At 37.5% G+C, this 21,109-nt stretch overlaps 1 protein-coding gene across 5 annotated transcripts in view; it reads left to right on the top strand.

Moving 5' to 3' along the window:
* MYO18B (myosin XVIIIB) overlaps positions 1–21,109 on the top strand; it is a 390,269-nt gene that overhangs the window by 129,516 nt on the left and 239,644 nt on the right. For all 5 annotated transcript variants that reach the window (XM_075214447.1, XM_075214450.1, XM_075214452.1 and 2 more), the window contains 4 exons: positions 10,248–10,418; positions 15,463–15,553; positions 17,637–17,829; positions 18,189–18,269. In XM_075214447.1, coding sequence (XP_075070548.1) covers positions 10,248–10,418; positions 15,463–15,553; positions 17,637–17,829; positions 18,189–18,269 — 536 coding nt within the window. The remainder of the gene's footprint in view (positions 1–10,247; positions 10,419–15,462; positions 15,554–17,636; positions 17,830–18,188; positions 18,270–21,109) is intronic.

The raw sequence follows: 21,109 nt of genomic DNA on the forward strand, positions 1-21,109 counted from the left end.
TGGCGGTTTTGCAAACCCCAGCTTAGTAAATCCGGTGGGTTTGTTTTTTTTTTTAAAAAAAATATTTTATTGAATTTTACAAGTCAACATATATAATACCTCTTATTATAACATCTTATTAATAGAAGGCATTGACAATAAGAAAGAGAATAAACATTGAAGTAGGCTCAGATTTGTTATAAGCAGGAAGGCATTTATGACAACAGGGAAATGTACTATAAGGGGAAGCAAACAGGGGTTGAAGAGGGATGGGACAGATTGAGGGGTGATGTGGGAGGTTTATCTTATTTGTGATGTTAAATGAGTATGGAAGGGGAAATGCAGTGATATTCAGGAGTGCAATGGAGTATGTAAGTCGTGTATATCTGGAGGGGAATTATAGTAAAGAGCAGGTGTCAAACGGTTGTTAGTGGAGGTTCACCTTCATAATGACTCGTCCAGAGAAACCATGGGGTATATTTACTAAATTGCGGGTTTGAAAAATTGGAGATGTTGCCTATGACAACCAATCAGATTGTAGTTGTCATTTTGTAGAATGTACTTAATAAATGATAACTAGAGTCTGATTGGTTGCTATAGAGAACATCTCCACTTTTTTAAACCCGTAGTTTAGTAAATATACCCACATGATATGCCTTCCATCTGATAAACTGACCAAATTATGTTGATGGTGGCAGATATTGGGGGGGGGGGGTTCCCAATATGCAGCTATTAAACATTTAGCTGCATTTAAGATATGTTTGATAAGCTTTTGTATCGACCGGATAGTCTCAGGCAATGGTCTAGGAAGAAGAGAATATAACGGGGAGCCAGGCATTTTAACCTGAGTAACAGATTCAAATCTGGTGATTTTTATGTTCATCATTGTTAAAATCGGGATGGTGATTTGAAAAGTGGTGGTTTTAAAGCCACCGTAAAAATTGTTGAATACCCGCGGTAAATTGTACAGCATATAGGCAAAAGAAGAATAAAGCGTCTCTACAAACATGCCATTTTATTTTTATTAAAAAATAACTTCATATTCTAGATAAATAATTATAGACACTGATCTCCTATCTTTTGAAAATATTGCAGCAAAATTGCTTGTCAATTAACCCGATTAGAAGATCTTTTAATTTCTTAAAATAGCAGCACTGACTTGAGGTTACTTGCCAGATCCATTTAATTAAACTTTATTGATTGTTGTTACACATTTGTCTTTGTAATACAAATCCTTCTTGCTGCAGCATCTATAAGTGTGAAAGTCTTTTTACAAATCCCACTTTAAGCAAAGAGAAGATTACCATATTGGGGTTATAGATCAACAGTCAAACCATGTAAAACTCAATGTGCTTCAAACACAGTTCTTATGTGACAACATTTCCAGTCTTGGAAAATCCCTTAAGTAATTCCCAGTATACATCTGATTCACACAGCCCCCTTGGTGACTCAGGAAAGCCCTAACAAGACCTTCCCCAACTTTGTGCATCAAGCAAATTAACCTACTCACCAAGCAGATTGTAACACAATAGTTCTTTTTTTTCTGAAGTTTTCATACATCATCATCATCATCATCATCACCAGCAGCTATTTATATAGCGCCACTAGTTCCGCAGTGCTGTACAGAGAACTCATTCACATCAGTCCCTGCCCCATTGGAGCTTACAGTCTAAATTCCCTAACATACAGAGAGAGAAGAAAGACTAAGGTCCATTTGATAATTTACTAGTATTTTTTTTGGAGTGTGGGAGGAAACTGGAGCACCCAGAGGAAACCCACACAAACACGGGAAGAACAAACTCCACAAAGATAAGGCCATGGTCAGGAATTGAACTCATGATCCAGAAGCAGAAATACTAGGCCACCATGCCGCCCATACATACCCTTTATCTTCAAATGTCGTCATACACAAACCGTGTCAGGTATACGTACTGCTGAGCTCTATATCAAACAATCTCTATAAGACATTTGCTTGAAATATATGACTTTTGACTCGGCTTGTAGTTTGACTACGATTGTTGTACTAATTTATATAGAGAAAAAGGAATCCCACAACACTAAGGTTGTTTTGCAACGTGTACAGACATATATAAGGAGCCTTATCCTCTGGTGTTTTCTTAAACGCTAGTGATGCTGCATGTCAAACACGACAAAGCACTTGTGGTTGGGGGGGGGGGCAGTGGGCAATGAAAGACACTTCTGCGGTGGGCACAAGTAAATGGAGCAGGCAACATTAGAAGAACAACAAATTTTAGTGGATATGTTATTACTATACTTTAGGAAATCTTCTAATTCATCCGACACACTAATCCAAACCAGTGTTTTAAAGGCAATATAGTTGATCACATTTTCAGTTTTCCTTGTGATAAATGTGTACATATTCTTCATCCTCACAACATATTTCTTACATCCAGTAATGAGAAAAAGCAATATATTTAAAACTTTTTTGCTATATGTCAATATATATATATATATATATATATATATATATATATATATATATATGTACAATAAATTAAGCAAACTTAAGAGCAGAAGTTTAGTAAAGTGTGATCATGTGGAGGTCTCAGGAGATCACAGCTGCTCTCAAAACACTTTCCCAAGCACTAGTGGTCACTGGAACCTCTAAATGTTTTATCACTAAACCATCATCATCATCATCATCATCATTTATTTATATAGCGCCAACATATTCCGTAGCGGTTTACAATTGGGGACAAACGTAATAAACTAATAAACAAACTGGGTAAAACAGACAAAGAGGTGAGAAGGCCCTGCTCGCAAGCTTACAATCTATTAACCATGTAAATGCAAGTGCCTTTATGTAAGCCATGGACCTCCCAATGGCAGGAATGCCATGCATACAGAATAAATTGAACATGGGATATTAGGAGCAGGCACCAGATACTGTGTTTGGGTACAACTTTGAATCAACAAATGCGCTAAAAGTATGTTCCGTTGACTTCAATGGAAGTCACTGCTAGTACATGAGCACTTTGACAAAAAATGAATGAACGGAATAAAGTTTACTTAGGGAGGAATAAAAACCTAATCTTTGACACGTTCAGTTGTGTTTTGCTTTCTTTCACTGGCCAGAAAGGGTTTCCACCAGGTAGGTTAGTAACAGCTTGAACATGAACTATACATAAAGGGAATTAAACACAAATTGAATAGGGGTAGCTAGCAGAAGCCAGACAGACACCCTGTCCCTTATGCATAGGTGCTAGTAAAAAGCCACTCTCATTTTGGACATAACGGCTATGGGATGATAGTGTCTGTCTGATGACTACTATCATCATCATCATAATTTATTTATATAGCACCAACATATTCTGTAGCGCTTTACAATTGGGGACAAACATAGTAAACTAATAAATAAACTGGCTAAAACAGACAATAAGGTGAGAAGGCCCTGCTCGCAAGCTTACAATAGCCTAGTATTGCCCTAAAGCTGACCACCTGGCTGCAGCTCAGTCTATGTCATCTCAGGATTTTATGGGTTAGAAAAGACAAAGAAGAGTCCCCACACATGCAGGTGTTGCTTAGATAAAATATGTGTGATTATAGGTGGAATGTGAAGGGGTGCATAAACACAGATGCTGTAAATAATATATATTATTATCTTGATTTCACATCATATGAGTCATTTGAACATAAATCAATGAAGTATTTTCTACTGTTGCTGCATAATCAATTCTGCATCATACCATCCTTTTTCAAGCTAATTTGGGGATACTAATTGTGCTTATAGTTGGCACTCACTAACTGTATAATGGGTGTTCACCCTTTTACTTTTCTTCTCAAACTCCGTGGTTTGTGGGGTAACTGTTTAAGGCTCTTCTTAATGAAATCTCCTTTTTTTTATACTGGGCGTTCCCAGAGCCGTAACTTAGAATTCTAGTGCCCGGGGCGAGAAAGCAAAATGCCGCCCCCTAGCCCTCAATTTTAACCAAACTAACCTAAAATATTCCTAAATTGCGCCCCCTTTCAGCATTGCGCCCTGGGCGGTCGCCCCTGCCGCACAGCCCTAGTTACGGTCCTGGGCGTTCCTGTCTGCTGAGATGCCTGGGTGCTCTCTGACAGATCTCACATTATCTCACGGTGTGCATTCATGCTCATGGATTCTGTCTCTCACACAGGTCAGGAATAGCTGCCCTCCAAGCATCCTTGTTCTTGAAGTCTATACATGCTCGGTCATTACTGACAATTTCTCTTCTCTCCCTTTGTTCCCAACATGGAACTTCTCTTCTTACTCTCAACGCTAAACTCGAACTCAACACAGATCTTCCCATTTGGTACCATTTAGAACGCCAAACTCTCGCCTCCGTTATTCTGCTCTTGCTCTCTGGAGCAAAGTCCCAGTACTCCATCCACCTGGGCATCACTTATATGCCACTGGAGGGTGCTACAAGGTTATAATCCTACCCTCATACTGCCCACGGGTCTCACTCCTTTGTCTCTACTGCTGCACATAGTCAGCATTATATTTAATTATAACAATGGATGGATAACAGACTCTTGTCCATACCTGTAGCAAAACATATAAATACACTATAAATGTCAACCCTGAAGCATAAGATATAATGAAGGAACATTGGCCTTGTGTTTCTTACTAGCAACTACAATATCTTACATGTTTATATTTTTAGCTAATTCAGTGGACTGTGGCCTATGAACATACTTTCAGACAGGAACACCTCTTTGGAGGAACAGGTTATTCTCTTTTTCTGTTTTTTTTTTCCATTATCTGTTGATTCCCTGATATATAAATCCCCTGCAATATCTTTTTCATTACAGTCATCATTTACCAGTAGAGAGCAAGCAAGAAAAGGACATTTTCTGACCTCTTTGAGTCAGTGCCCATCTATTATATCTCCAATTGATTTTCCTTAATATTGCAGAGTGTCTTACAGGCTTCCAGCATCAAGTAGACATGAGTGTGGTTAGTGAACATATTTTTGAAGACCTCTTGTCTGAATCACATATTACCCCTGCCATGTAGTATTATCAAAGATAAGCTGCTCTCTCCTGAGTGACAAGATAAACAATGGTACCAAGGCATCATGTTGCCATGGCACCAGTGTATAAATTATGCAGACAGGATCTAGAACGAAGATCAACAGACAAGACGAGAGAAAAATGCTCTGAAATGCTTTGAATAATCCTTTTTTTGTGCTAATTTTCAGTAACAGTGTCTGTACAACTGTTATTTTTTAATTTTACTGTGACAATACTTTGACAATGCTTGAACTAGCAGTAAATCTAAACTTCGAGAGGATGATTTAGAGCTAGATGTAAGCGCATTTGCAAATCTGCATGTCACATGAAATTGGTCGCACAGTACATGTTTAAAACTTGCCCCAGTATGTTGTGCTGCGCTTTACAAGCACTTGCGACGTGTTTCACTTTAAGACTTGGATCACAAGTGTAATACAATAAGGTTGGGCAGAGTCACGATGATCATACCACTTTTCTTTCTCTGAATTTGGGTTCCATGTATCTATGAACTAAGTATGAGCATAAATTCTAAGCCTATATAAGTTAGGTGCAGTTTTCAAGGGGATGATTGATATACATTTGCTCTGGATAAATCTATATGCTAGATGTAATGTTACACTTATCCTAGGATGCAAGTAACAACATACAGATATGGAAGTCATCCATTAAATCCTAAATCATCCTCAAAGTCTTGATATAGTGTATGCTAGTGGCGAGCTGTTTTATTTATTGAAATAGGACATATAAAAGGGAAAAAAGAAAACAGGTAAATTAAATTGAATTTTAACCCACGTTCTACCTTTTAACTCTCACACAAGGCACTGATTTACAGTATGGGCACAAAGACCAGACTGGTATCTGTATCCTCACTTGATTGTGTTCAACTCTCTCAGACTAGTCCGATTAGGTTTACAGGGCACATAAATCAATTCTACCTATCCATATAGTGACTTAGTATATTACTGAGTAACAGACTTCATCCCAACTCTCTCACATGTAGGGCAAAAAAGTGAAATAAAGGTGAGGTAAGTAGGGGGGAGGGCAATTACTGACTGCACCGGCTACCTACATCTGCTTTTAAAGTAGATAAATTTAATTGCTGACAGAGGCCTATGGATAACAGATATCTACCAAGTTACATGTAGTAGTCTATCCTGGGTTATTCTACTGCATTATCTTCCTATGTCCACTCAAAGGATCAATTAACTTATTGTTGTTTCTGCTGTGATACATAGTGCTGTTTTGCATCAATATTTCCATTAATTTACATAGGGGGGTTATTGAATTGGACATCACGCTGCGCACATTGCCGGCCATTACGGTAGACAGCTCCGCTCATTTCCTTTTGCACCTCTATGGGGTAAAATAAATTGAGATTTTTTGTCAAATCTCTGCCGCGAGGCGTCTCGCGTACACTCTGCAGATACCTCTTGTCTAATTGAATTTCCCCCATAGAATTGAGATCTTATGAAGAGCAACACCCCATGAAATGTGTATATTTACTTTTGAAGTGGTTATTTCTCTGCACTGCTCAAACTAATTTGTTTTGCAAACTGCAAGGTTCTTTCTTTTTTATTGTCGTGTTCTTCTTAAAAGTGAATATTCTGCTGCAGTCATAGCATTCCCTTCAGGGTATTAATCATTTGCTCATTAACCTCTCACCTAAATTGTCTTCCATTCATGTTAATAGACTAGCAGTTTAGCACTGAAATCACATTTCCCTTAATTATCTCCTTTTTTGTACCACTGGGTGGAAGTGTGAAACCTCTTTGTTTGTGACAAGCTAGTGATTTCTCAAGGCTGTTAATTAATGAGTGTAAATTGAACACATCTTGCTGCCATGAGGTTCAACACTGCGGTGATTAGCATGGTTTCATGCTTGTATCATCAGAGAGCAGTCTCAGACCCTCGCAACCACATTGGTTTCCACTGCCTGGGCATATTAACAGTCCGTTGTGATGCTCACAGTTTATAAGAATGAACCAACATATGTTTGAGTTACACATAGAAAGTGAAAAATAGAGTCAAGTGATTCTTTTATTGGTTTAGTAATAATATTTGGAAATGCATTCCCTAAAAAATAAATAATCTAAATTTGTTAAGAATTGCTAGCGAAAACTATTTAACTGGTTCACAGTGTGTTGTGTTTCAGCACCTTGGACAAGGCTTCAGATTCCCCCATCCAGAAGATTAAAGCTTATTTAAAAGTTTGTTAAAGAAACATGTAAAAACTTTATACTCTGTAGGGTTCCTTGCTTAACAGAGGTAATTTGATATTATATCATTTTCTATGGTTAATTAACATAAGGGAATCGTCCAAGTTTCCTTTCACTATGTTACAATGTAGTTCTTAATTAAACTTCGCTTTACACTAATAAGTGCTGCAAACATTTATCTTTCTCTCTGTCTCTCTAGACTGACCATAGATAATGTCTGAGTTATTAGCCATGTGTTCTGTCATATTTGTGCTATTTGCATATAATTAAATGCATGTATTAGGTCTGATATTTATACTTCAGAATTACAATATACAGTACTAAAATCACCAAATGATTTTTCCATTATATATGACTTTCAACTATAAAAATGAGATTTACACACTTAGAACAGTTTTCACTTGTCTCCTCTACTTTCTTATAGTGTCCGAGTGCCAAATAACCAGATCTCTGGACATTGTTCCGCACACAGTCAGGGTCAAGTTGTGGCGATGGCCTCACATAGTATCTCAGAATTCAAAGTTGATCAACTCATTTTGGGAAGTAACATATGCAGCAATGTCGGGCCAATTTGGTAAAAAATGTGTGTGGCCAGTTTAAGTTAAAATGAAAAGGTTTGAATGACAATTTTACCATAAATTTTCAGTACTATATATTTCATCGTCTTTCATTCTGATTGACTTATGTATACTCATTCAGGAATCTATTACAATTTCATTACTCACAGTTATGCATATAACATACAACTTGAACATATTCTATTACTTATGTGTTCATTATGCTGGATATGTACTATAAAGTAAGACACAAGCGAATAACACAGCAAGTTATGGTGCCTCTAGCTTAATCTATTTCTTTATTTGCTGTCTTATTGCCAGGACTTGTTGATATATACATATATATTGTGAAAAGCATGCAAACAGATGGCTCCTCACACAGGTTTCTGCTGAACCACTTTGACGTTTATTTACTTGTCAGGATGGATAAACATTCTTGGCAGCGTCTTCTGTAATCAAATCAAACATATTCAAAGAAATAAACACAGTCCCAAAGCCCTAAACACTGGCTATTACAGTTAGGTCCCTAACTGGTCACTGGCCACTTGTTGGCACCAGTCTCCCACCCACAGCTCAAACCCAGCTTCTTAAGCTTCCTCACAGGCATTGCTGCGTCTGATTCTTTAATTGATTAGAGCAAGCGTTCCACCTGGTCTCCTGCCCTGTGTGTGTATGTGTGTGCAGAATTAACCCTCTCTGCACCTTTAGGCAGTGATTCTTCAGGGAAACCACCACTCTTTCCTCTATTAGAAGGTGTCAGTGTGTCCCAATTGCCACAATAATATATTTATGTATATAAATAATATATTTATGTATATATATATATATATATATATATACACACATATATATAATATGATTGGACCCCAGTGACTAGCAACCTCTCTAAGATTCAGTAGCATTTTCTGCAATATAGCAAAATACTTCACTATCGTTAGCAGATATAATGGGAACTGCAGATCTGGTTTCCTTATTCAAGTGGATCTGAAGAAGCAGTATTCTTCAGGTAACGTTAACCCACAAAAATTACTGGACTGTTCAGTAAGAGAAAATTAAAAGTACTTCAGGCACAATTCCCAGAGAACTCTGGGAGAAAATTCAATCTGAGGATCAGTATACAAACTAAAGTAGCAGTACAAGTTTTCCAGGGGCAAATATACTCCACTAAAAATGTCCACTAACACATGAAAGTTTGAGGAATAAGATATATATAGCATTCCACTAAATCTGGATACACTAATGAAAACATAGTGACTCTGAAATTATATGGCCTGAATCATTAAGTAACGTAAGTCCTGATTTTGCGTAAAATTGCTTTGCGCATGCTCAGGAACTGACAATAGACCAGTGAACGCAAGTGCATGCAATTCATCTTCAAACACAAAGGACACTTCCAACTGCCTATGATTTGAATAGCGGAATCGGGCAGGGAAGTTGGGTATGCACTTAGCCAATGTACAGGATGAACGTGCCAAGGTCCAGCGCACACACTTTTGTCCGATTCAAGCTTTGGGCATCTCTCAGGTACGTGTTTGTACATAACTTTAAAAATGCATTTTGTGTACAGTAGGCATTAATGACATCCTTATTATAACCGTATTCAACTGGAAACGTTTTTTGAAATCCGCTTGTACTAAAAAAAAATGCAAATTGTGTTCACTTTGCGTCGTTCGATGCTCCAGGCCCATAATGTCTTTATATTATTAGTATACATTTCATATGCTGTAAATGTAAGTAAACTATAAAAATAAATGGGAGATTACGTTCTGCTCTTTAAAAGTTTTACTATGCAAAAGAGAACTAGCGCAATATTGTGCTATTTTCTAAGAATAGTTGACATAATATTTTAAGCCTTTACATTTTTGAAGTAATCCAAAATAAAACCGAAGTCTCTACCAGTTACTATCCTTATTCATAAATGCATTTATACCTGTGTGAGAAAGACCTTTAGTAGTAACATACCCCCAGCATATCCTAATATTACATATAGCCAAAAAATATAATAGGTTGTCACAAGAGATGTAAACATTAGCAGAACACTCATATGCTCATATACTCTGCACTGCTGTGAACATTCTGATGACCTGATTGGATGTATGTTGTTCTGCATTATACCTGTCCATTTCAAAACTGGGGGGCATGACAGATGACCAGAAGATGAAGATTAAATGCAGATAGGTGCTCTGAGCCCAGTCAAATGTACCTTAAACATCACTGGGGTATAAGATGCTCTTGCACACCAGTATGGCACATTGAACTGTCATTAGAGAACAGCAGTGTTTTGGCCTACGTCACTGTTCTAAATCCTTTCATTTATTTCTTGCTCTCCGTCTCCTTCTATATTTTTAGCTACCATATTATATATTGGTCTGTTATCTACCACTCTGTGAAAATATCTGCTATTATCTTATTAGACATAAACAAATATACACACATGCATATATAAATAGTAAAGGCTTAAACAAGATTTACACACATGCTTTCTCTTTTCTTTCAGTGGGCAGGAAACAGTTCATGAGATTTGAGTGGGCAAACAGTGCAGCCAGCGTGCTGGGGTGCGATTGTGAGGAACTTTCCACGGCAGTCTTTAAGCATCACCTTAAGCAGATACTTGAACAGGTCACACTGGGAAATAGAGGTGGTAACCAAGAAGAGGAAACAAAGTCAGGTAAAGAGACCGTTTGTTGTACCTGATGCAGAAACTCTGTTTATGTTATTTATTGTGTCTTCTGTGTTTGTAGCTGATTTGGTTGTATTTCCTTAGCTGATACAAACTTTCTGCCAACACCTGATCCAAAATCACCAGGTCGATAAACACATTGGTAACACACTTATTTCTAACAATGCAAGTAGGCCACCTCAGGATAGTTTTGCACAACATGATGTAACAAATTAAATAATGTAAAATGTTCACTAAGGGAGACCAGCAAGTTTATTTCTACAATCTAAGCATTATCAAGAAACCTACTCAAAATGTGTACAATAATTAATATGTCTAAAAAAAAAAAAAATAAGAAAAATCCAACTGTAGTCGATGCAGTGATCTAGATATCCTCCGACATAAAATAAATTATGAAACAATATTGTCTCCGCTGACAGTCTGACACATGTCTGGGAAAAACAGTTTTCTTAGTTACTATTTTCTATAGCTAGGTATTGCTCTGATACATAACTGTTTTCAATGCATAAAATACATTTTTTCTTAATAACCTTTTGTATTATACACTTTTTGTGCTGTTTGTTACATCAAATATCTTGCTGCAAGGTTTCATTACAGATAAAATAGATTGCAGAAGATCAGAGACTTATCTCTGGACATAATACAGATGTACAAAGAAGCACAAGGCGATGATACTGCATAATCTCATCTTTGTTTGAGACTTAAATCAAACATTAATCCTTCAAGTATGAGCTGCCAATATGATTCTGCAAAGATTGCTATGGAATAAATTATTTGACATTTCAAACCAAAGAAAGATTAATGATTCAAGAAAGTAAAAAATGCATTAACTCCTTTATAGATTATCTACATGTCTGGCAAAATCAAAGTTATGGTAAATGTGTCCCAAACACATACTTTAAATGCACTGAATTGAAACAAGTTGGATTTATGAACTTTGTTTCATATAGATGTGTATTTGACACCATAATCTCCCTGCACTAGTTTAATAAGAGTCTCACATCACTAGCCTGTGTTGTTACAGGACTTCTTTCACTATATAACTCTCAGTCACTAGCTTCCTGATTAACTTTAGTTTTCTCTGACATCATGGCTCTGTTCCTGTAACATGCAGCTCTACCCTCTTTTAAGGTGTCCATCCACCAGGGGTGGCCAACCAGACAGAGACCAAGAGCCCAAAAATATCTATAGGTACTGCAAAGAGCCAACTTTACCTATAATATGTGTGTGCATATACATATATCCAGTATAAAATGTGCATATATACCATACACACATACATTGAAAATATAACATAATTTACAATAACTTGCTAAGCAGAAAAAAAAAATATCCAATACATTGCCAAAATGTTCAGAATAATCATAAAATCCTTCCCACGTGTCACTAGATCTCACCACATGCCCCTTGATCTCACCACATGCCCCTTAATTGGCATCAGACCTCCCAACGTGCCATCAGATCTAACCAAATTCCCCATACATGCCATCAGACGTCCAAATGTGCCCATTAACTTCACCACATGCCAACAGATATATCCAAATTCCCAATACATGTCATCAGACCTTCCCATATACTACATACATGCCAATCACCCCCCCCCCCCCATGTACCTAACTAAATAAATAAATAATCCAAAAGCAATTGTGCTTTTATGGTCTTATTCTATATGGGTAATTTTTTTTTATTTACTAAACTACAACCTAAAAATGGTGCACATTTCAATAAATTCTGCACACGTTTCCTCAGTCTTTGTGCAATTCATTAGTAAAATGGGCATACTTTCAGAATTTTGGTGCAACTTGTTGGTGAAAATTGGCAAAATTGGACACAAATTAAAGCAACAATTTCACAGTGCAGTCAGCCTAGCTCATATTATAGTTTGTCATCATGTCCTTCCTACAGATCTTTGCTAGCAGTTATATCACATTCCCAGATGAGAATAACTATTTGCATGGGATGTTTGGCCTGGGACCTTTGGTATTTGCACTCTAATAATCAGTAGTCTTATTATTCAGATATCTGCCAAGAAGAGAACCCAGAATAGTCTCTAGACTGATCTAAGGTGAACTGTTTCCTAGCAACCAGCCCAGGTGTACAATCTTCTGCCAGGATTTCAAATGTATGAGAGTAGAAATTGGCATATGATAAAGACCATTTGGCTAGGTTTATACCCTAACTTCTGCTGTTTTTCTTTTTTATGATAGAACTAATTTTGGCCCACAGATATGATTACTAACTTTAGCATAATAACTGTAAAACTCCCTTGCAGTATATCTGGTACTACATCCTGTTAAAATGCCACAATATCCTAGCGTTCACCTTCAAACTTCTATAAATAAATCAACTTAAAACATAAAACAGTACCTCTATATAAATATGTATATTTTATTGTATACAAATATGTATATTTTATTATGCTTTTCACCTTTCGAATTTTATGCTGTTTCATTTTCAAACCATTTTCACAGATGGAGCACATTTCTTATAGACCAAAGGCACGATTAAGCGCCTTTTGTACAGCACGTCGACATCGCTACTTGCACTTAATCCTGCTCCTCTGTCATTGAAATACAATGGAGGGGAGATATCATAGGGTGATTTGTTGTATCCACCACACTTTGGGTGTTGCTGGATCAAGCCATTTATATGTTGCATTTAGTGTATTGTTTTGTAGTGAACACTGACCTACAGCTGGTCTTATAGTCTGACAAACACTTTGGGTCTTGTTACATTGCCAATCGGAGTAGAAATCCTCATAAATTGGGCCCCCTTTCTGGGGAAAAAAGCCAAATGTAGCGATTCCAGAGATACCTAATAAGTAGGAACATTTGCACTATGGTTTGTTTATTTGTTTTTAATATTACAGCGTTATAGTGTCGATTTCTGTAGTGAATGCAAAACCACTATATAAAACATTCAAGCTTAATGGTGCAATCAATGACTGCACTGGACAAAGGTCCCAGTCTGTGAGTGAGTACTCTGCTGCCAGGAAAATATAGTAGTGGCATGGGATTTTTATAATGGTATGAGGCTGTATTATGGTGACATTTGTCTACATATGCTGACATTATGTAGATGGACATGGATTGTACATTGTGGGCTTGTAGCTGTTATGCTCATTATGGAATGATGTATGGTTGCTTTTTGAAACACAACATGTTGTTCCATGGCCACAACATACAGACATTAAAAAAAGATGGATATGGGTCTGAATATAAAATTATGTAATGTTGGGTCCACTGTGGACATTTTTAACCATTTTGGTCATAATGTTCATACTATTTATTTACTTTTAATGCATAGTGTGTCATGATATACACAGTGCACTACATATATGCTTTTTCCATGCCACACTCATTACTAGCTAGTTCAGTGACAATTGAATTTTAAATATTTTATATATGTATTGTGACACGGGCAAACTTCAGGTGATGCACAAACAAACACCTTGCTTTTTTACTTTGCTTTTACTGTCAGGATGATAAAGTAAATTGATAGCATAGAGTTCCACACTCTTTCTTGTGCTAGATAGTCAGCACTATGCTAGATAGTCAGAGACGAACTCCCTAGCCACCAGCATCGATCACAACTGAGCAATTAAACAGACAGGTTTAAATAGTTTACCCTCCTCCCAGAGCCCTAACTTGATGAACAGATGACACCCCCACCTTGCCTTTAAAAGTGAGTTTGTTGCAGGTGCTCTGTTTAATTGCAGACACAACCTGTCAGATTGCTGCTTGCTGAGGAAAAATGTTTTTTTAAACCATTTCAAAATATGTAAGTTAAATAAGAGACTCTACTATTATTCTGTCACACATTTGTCCTCCACCTGTATCTCTTTAACTTGGGTGAACTACTGTACAAATATGTAAGTCTGTTTGCAGCCTTTCTCTGCAGATTGCCAGCTAAATACCTGTCTCCTCTCTTAAACGCCTGTGGCAAACACATCAGTTTGTCACACTATATATAAATATACTGTGTATATATATATATATATATAACTATATCTATACCTACAGTGGTCGAAGTGGGCTATCAAATTCCAATCACTTACATTTTGATACCTTCACTTCTAGATTGTAACCCGACCACTATGTGTGTGTGTATATATATATATATATATATATATATATATATATATATATATATATATATATATATATATATATATATATATATATATATTCTCATGAAGGTAAGAAGCAGTGATCAGCATTATTATGTTGGTCCACTGCAGTGCTCCTTATGTCTCGACAAACATTTAAAGCCACATCCCACATATGATACAAGTGAAAGGCCACTTTGTGAATGTTCAGTACACTGTATAGACATTTGGTTATCAGCCGACTGTGCAATATATACAGTATTTTGTGCAGCTGGGCATGCATGGTGTATACACACGTTTCCATGTGACAGCTTTTACCATGCACACAGTTATCTGTTCACACTCTTCCTACCTATTTTCCAGCTATAGAAATATGGGATAATTTTTTTGTTTTGTTTTAATAACAAACCAGCATACATTAATTCAGGCCAGGTAACTTGAAATGGAAACTAAACACGAAGAACAGGTTAAGACCATTGTGTAATGGATAAAATGGTAAGTGATGCTTCATGTGTGCCAACAGAATATTTAGATAGTGTTATTTGGGTAAGGAGAGAGACAGACAGAGGCTATTACACCTAAAACATCTCTGCTTACTAGATTTTCAATGCAACCTATTCATTTTAGGGATCATTGAAACTAAAATAAAAATAGACTCACTCTCTCTCAAGTAATAAACATATTGCTGATATCTAGTAAAGGTCAGCCTTCTTTCAGATAACCAGTGCTAATTTCCTGGAAGATGTTGCTGGAGAGCTGGCACATCAGTTAAAAATAAATAAAATATTCCACAATATAGTAAACTGGTACCTACTATCTCTATTATAATGTCTGCATTTGGAAATTGCTTTTCAAGCACACATGCCATAGACTATGAGTTATTTAGCTCCTGCGTAAACTTAAATTCTGCACTTGTTGTCCCAGGACCCAAAATGAGCGGAGTGGAATGTGTTGAAGGGATGGCCGCAGGACTCTACGAAGAACTTTTTGCAGCTATTGTCTCCCTTATTAACAGGTATATCAATCTCTATATTCATATATATCATTATAATTAAGTGCAAAATATTATTAATGATTATTTATGTATGGCATTGTATAGGAATATGTGGGGAAATAGCTGTGTAACAGAAAAAAACAAAGTTTGAACTTGATGGAGGACTGGTGACTTTTTTCAACCTCATCTGCTGTGTAACTGTGTGTGAGTGTGTATGTATATGTATGTGTGAGTATATATATATCTACTATATAAATGCCTAGTGGCGTGTGTGAAAAAAACAAACCCAAGCTGCAGCGCCACCTGCTGGGCAGAGTTATACACTGACCTATATATTTCTTGAAGGAGAAGTGACAGTTGGGAGTGGTTGGTGGTTGCCGGGGGTGACAGTGGGGAGTTTTTAACACCTTAAGTAGCTTGATGAAGGATGTGGCGATGAAGGATGAGGTGATGGAGAAAAATGATGAGGTGGTGACATGTGGACAAAACCACGTTAAAAAAGGGCGCTTGCATCGGAAAGTAACGCTCTTACCCTGAGGAGGCCTGGGCTAGGCCCAAATGCATGACAAGAACCTTTTTAACACCTTAAGTAGCTTGATTTGACTAGAATGCATGAGTATCATGCACGGGTTAACTTGTATATATATAAATGCCTAGTGGCGTGCGTGAAAAAAAACACAACAAGCTGCAGCGCCACCTGCTGGGCAGAGTTATACACTGACCTATATATTTCTTGAAGGAAAAGTGACAGTTGGGAGTGGTTGGTGGTTGCCGGGGGTGACAGTGGGGATTTTTTAACACCTTAAGTAGCTTGATGAAGGATGTGGCGATGAAGATGAAGGATGAGGTGATGGAGAAAAATGATGAGGTGGTGACATGTGGACAAAACCACGTTAAAAAAGGGCGCTTGCGTCGGGAAGTAACGCTCTTCCCCTGAGGAGGCCTGGGCTAGGTCCAAATGCATGACAAGAACCTTTTTAACACCTTAAGTAGCTTGATTTGACTAGAATGCATGAGTATCATGCACGGGTTAACTTGTGTGTATATATATACATATATATATATATATATATAATCTATATCGTGTGTGTGTGTCTGTGTATATATATATATATATATATATATATATATATATATATATGTATCACTGTAGAACACTGTAGACGTTTATAGAATACAGGTGCTGTAAATATCAGTTAGTGCAGTAAAATGCTTACAATATATTGTTTAAAAGAAGTTGATTATTCTTCCAAAGTCATTGTACACTTTGTTCTCACCTATAGCAAAGATTCATCAGTTATACAAAAGTACTAAACTTATTCCCTTGGATTTTCGCTCAAGAGAGCTCTATATGCACAACTAACTGTATACTGTATTACATACATAGCATTATTGGCTGTGTTCAAATCAAGACCAGTGAGAATATACAGGTCATTATCTGCCATCTCTTGTTCTATCCCAAAAGTACAATTTTAAGTAAGGAGGCGCAAAGTTTTTCTTCTGCAAAGTAATATGTACAATCACCATTTGCTTTAATCTTTTGTTTTGTTTGACCCTGGAATTTTACATTTTTAATGCCCCTTTACTGTACATGGATGTCCACACAAATGCTTGAAGCACACTATCTATGCCAAAATATCTTACTGATATTCACCATGAGAGCAGAACCTGAGCTTCGTTCACTGTAATTAATTCATTAAAATCCTTTAGAAACTCCATAATGCAGCCAATTATGAAAAAGAAAGAATTGCTTTTCCAAGTTTCAGCTACAAGGAACCTACACTCTGGCATTTACATTTTTGTCTGCTGTCCTTTACTCTGTATTATACTTGCTATGTACTGCTGCTAAAATTAAGGTGAAAAATATTTATTACCATTGATCCCTATGCAAAATGGGGCATTACTATTTTCAACAATATATTGTGATGGTCACAAAGGGACAAATGATTCCTATTTTTATCTCTGAGACCAATACATGGTAGACTGCAAGGTAGAGCACCAGACCGTGGATGGTGTGTAAATGCCATGTGTTTGTCACATTAAACTGTTCATTGTCATAAAATAGTGAACTAGTGAAATTCATTCCAGATTTTTCTATTTTAAGGTCTTTGTCCTCCAGTCTATTGACGTTGGCTTCCATTATGGTAGTGGATACTCCAGGATTTCAGAATCCACGTCACCAGAAGAAAGAGAGGGCTGGTACATTTGAGGAGCTTTGCCATAATTACATACAAGAACGCCTGCAATGCTTGTCCTACAAAAGAACCTTCAGCACTCCCCTAGAGAGATTTAGAGAGGTATGATTAACTGTTATATAAATCTCTAGTATTTAGTGTTTGTCCCTATCCTTCTATAGGTTTACTTTTAAATAACTATTATTTTCTGAAAAGATCTAAGCAATCAGCATACCCACCAGCATTTGTGAGTTATTGGCAGTCTCATTTTACATGTACACCATGACTAATGCAAACATAATGCAATGAAAAAGAGGAGTAGCCTGTGGATTGGGCATGTTACCAAAGTGGGCATAACTTGATGGATCAGAGTGTGAAATAAAGTCAGACTGGGGGCATGGCTGAGTTTATTGGGGTTTAGACTAAACCTAATGACATTTTAAAATTCAAACTACTAAACATGTCAGCATTGTATTTCACAGGAAAACATTGAAGTAACTTTTGATATGCCTGAGGATTCGCCATTCACCACTTTATCAGTCATAGATCAGACATCTTCACAGGTAAGAAGCATAATATAATCAATTTAGCATTTTTTATCATTTATAATTGAATTGTAGACTAATTTAAAAAATAATAAGCATGTTTTAAAAAAATTCCTATTTACTAAATTGCTAAAAAGTGCAACTGCTACTCTGTACTCATAACTCTAAGGGGGATTTAATACCACCATCAATCGGATGTGATTTTCAAACACAAACCTCATTATTTGCTACTTTGAAGTTTGCTTAAAGTTGCATCCAATATGTAGCAGTTTTAAAAGATGCAAACAAACTGTATGCGGTTTGCAAACTCAAGTTCATGCATAAACTGTTGCTCCTGCTTAAATCCTTTGCAATGAGTCTGATTTCATCAGACATGTATCTTTAATATACGCCTTTTAGAGGGCATCTATAGATCTGATAGAAGCTTACTTGATGATGACTGTCACATCTGTGCTCTCGATGCATCTGTATGCTTTATTTAAAGTTACATTTATCATAAGGTGTCTATAATTGTATTTTTGCTGCTACTTTGCGGCTGTATTTTAACGATCGACTGTAAATGACACACCTTTGTATAGGCATCATATTCACAGTGCATGCAATTTTACCAATCTCACCAATAAAAACCATGTCTAAACAATTTGCGCCTCTTTGCGTGGTTTGTATGAATCCCAGATCACAAAAGTTTGGATAGAAATCCATGCTCTTCTCAGTTCTTCTGTTTACTGACATACTTATATGAGTACACATCAGCCACCAGAACCTCTTTTACATTCTGGAGATAAGTAATGACTGTCCACAAGAAAAGTCAAACTCCAAGTGTCCTCTTTCAAAGTGGCTCCTCTGTTCATTGTACCATATAAAATATTGGAATAAGTTGAACCAATTTTTTGAAGCTGCCTCCTACGGACCAGAAGAAAGATCCTGGGTCAGAGTCGGTAATATGTATACTTTATACGAGTTACATTTTATCTGCAGAAATTGGGTAGTAGATATAGTAGATTTATTCAGGTTATCATTAAGAAGGTGAGTGCTCTCACATACAGGTGCTAGACTTCCCCAATGCACCTTCTTCTACTCGGAATGTTGGCAGCCTTTCTTGGATTCAGCCATGTTGCTGCTTCCTCCTTATTGGTTTCAGTATTAAAAGTTTGCTCATTCCATTGCTCTGTGCCTTAGCAAAAGGTTTTCATGATCTCTACCTAACCTGTTCCCCTGCCATCTCTTTGCTGGGGGCTGTGACCAGGGCCGCCGAGAGGGGGGGGGAGCGGGTACATTTTACCCGGGCCCGGGCTTGCCAGGGGGCCCGGGACGGGCCCTCGCTTTTAATGTTTTTATTTTTATTTCATTATTTTCTCACCTTACGTTTTTTTTTATTTGTTTATTTATTTTTTTCACGGGGTGGGGGGGGGGGGGTCGGTCCATCAAAGATCGTTGGTGGGGGGAGCTGGCACAAAGAAAAAAAAGAAACAATACTCACGTGATCGGCGCCGCGGTCCTCCTTCCTCTCTTCTCCATTCACACTGACCGCCGGGCGTGACGTCATCAAGTCACGCCCGTCAGTCAGTGAGGAGCGCCGCAGCCAGGACACAGCATGAAGAAAGCAGCATGAAGAGAAGACAGAAGAGAAGAAAAGAAAGAAGCTGACAAAAGGTAAGGAAAGATACGGAGAGGCAAGGGGAGGAAAACAGAAGGGGACAGTACTATAAAGAAGAGGGAGTAAAAAAATGGGGGACAGAGCCTGACAGTAAAAGAAAAAAGGGGACAGAGCCTGACAGTAAAAGAAAAAAGGGGACAGAGCCTGACAGTAAAAGAAAAAAGGGGACAGAGCCTGACAGTAAAAGAAAAAAAGGGGACAGAGCCTGACAGTAAAAGAAAAAAAGGGGACAGAGCCTGACAGTAAAAGAAAAAAAAGGGGACAGAGCCTGACAGTAAAAGAAGAAAAGGGGACAGAGCCTGACAGTAAAAGAAAAAAAAGGGGACAGAGCCTGACAGTAAAAGAAGAAAAGGGGACAGAGCCTGACAGTAAAAGAAGAAAAGGGGACAGAGCCTGACAGTAAAAGAAAAAAGGGGACAAAGCCTGACAGTAAAAGAAGAAAAGGGGACAGAGCCTGACAGTAAAAGAAAATAAGGGGACAGAGCCTGACAGTAAAAGAAAAAAAGGGACAGAGCCTGACAGTAAAAGAAAAAAAGGGGACAGAGCCTGACAGTAAAAGAAAAAAAGGGGACAGAGCCTGACAGTAAAAGAAAAAAGGGGACAGAGCCTGACAGTAAAAGAAAAAAGGGGACAGAGCCTGAGAGTAAAAGAAAAAAAGGGGACAGAGCCTGACAGTAATAGAAAAAAGGGGACAGAGCCTGACAGTAAAAGAAAAAAGGGAACAGAGCCTGACAGTAAAAGAAAAAAGGGGACAGAGCCTGACAGTAAAAGAAAAAAGGGGACAGAGCCTGACAGTAAAAGAAAAAAAGGGGACAGAGCCTGACAGTAAAAGAAAAAAAGGGGACAGAGCCTGACAGTAAAAGAAAAAAAGGGGACAGAGCCTGACAGTAAAAGAAAAAAAGGGGACAGAGCCTGACAGTAAAAGAAAAAAAAGGGGACAGAGCCTGACAGTAAAAGAAGAAAAGGGGACAGAGCCTGACAGTAAAAGAAAAAAGGGGACAGAGCCTGACAGTAAAAGAAAAAAGGGGACAGAGCCTGACAGTAAAAGAAAAAAAGGGGACAGAGCCTGACAGTAAAAGAAAAAAGGGGACAGAGCCTGACAGTAAAAGAAAAAAAGGGGACAGAGCCTGACAGTAAAAGAAAATAGGGGAGAGACGCACAAAGTAAAAAAGAAGGGGGGAAAGCAGCATGGAGGGCGCAG

Source organism: Mixophyes fleayi, chromosome 1, assembly GCF_038048845.1.
Source record: "Mixophyes fleayi isolate aMixFle1 chromosome 1, aMixFle1.hap1, whole genome shotgun sequence".
In the NCBI taxonomy this organism is placed as follows: Eukaryota; Metazoa; Chordata; class Amphibia; order Anura; family Limnodynastidae; genus Mixophyes; species Mixophyes fleayi.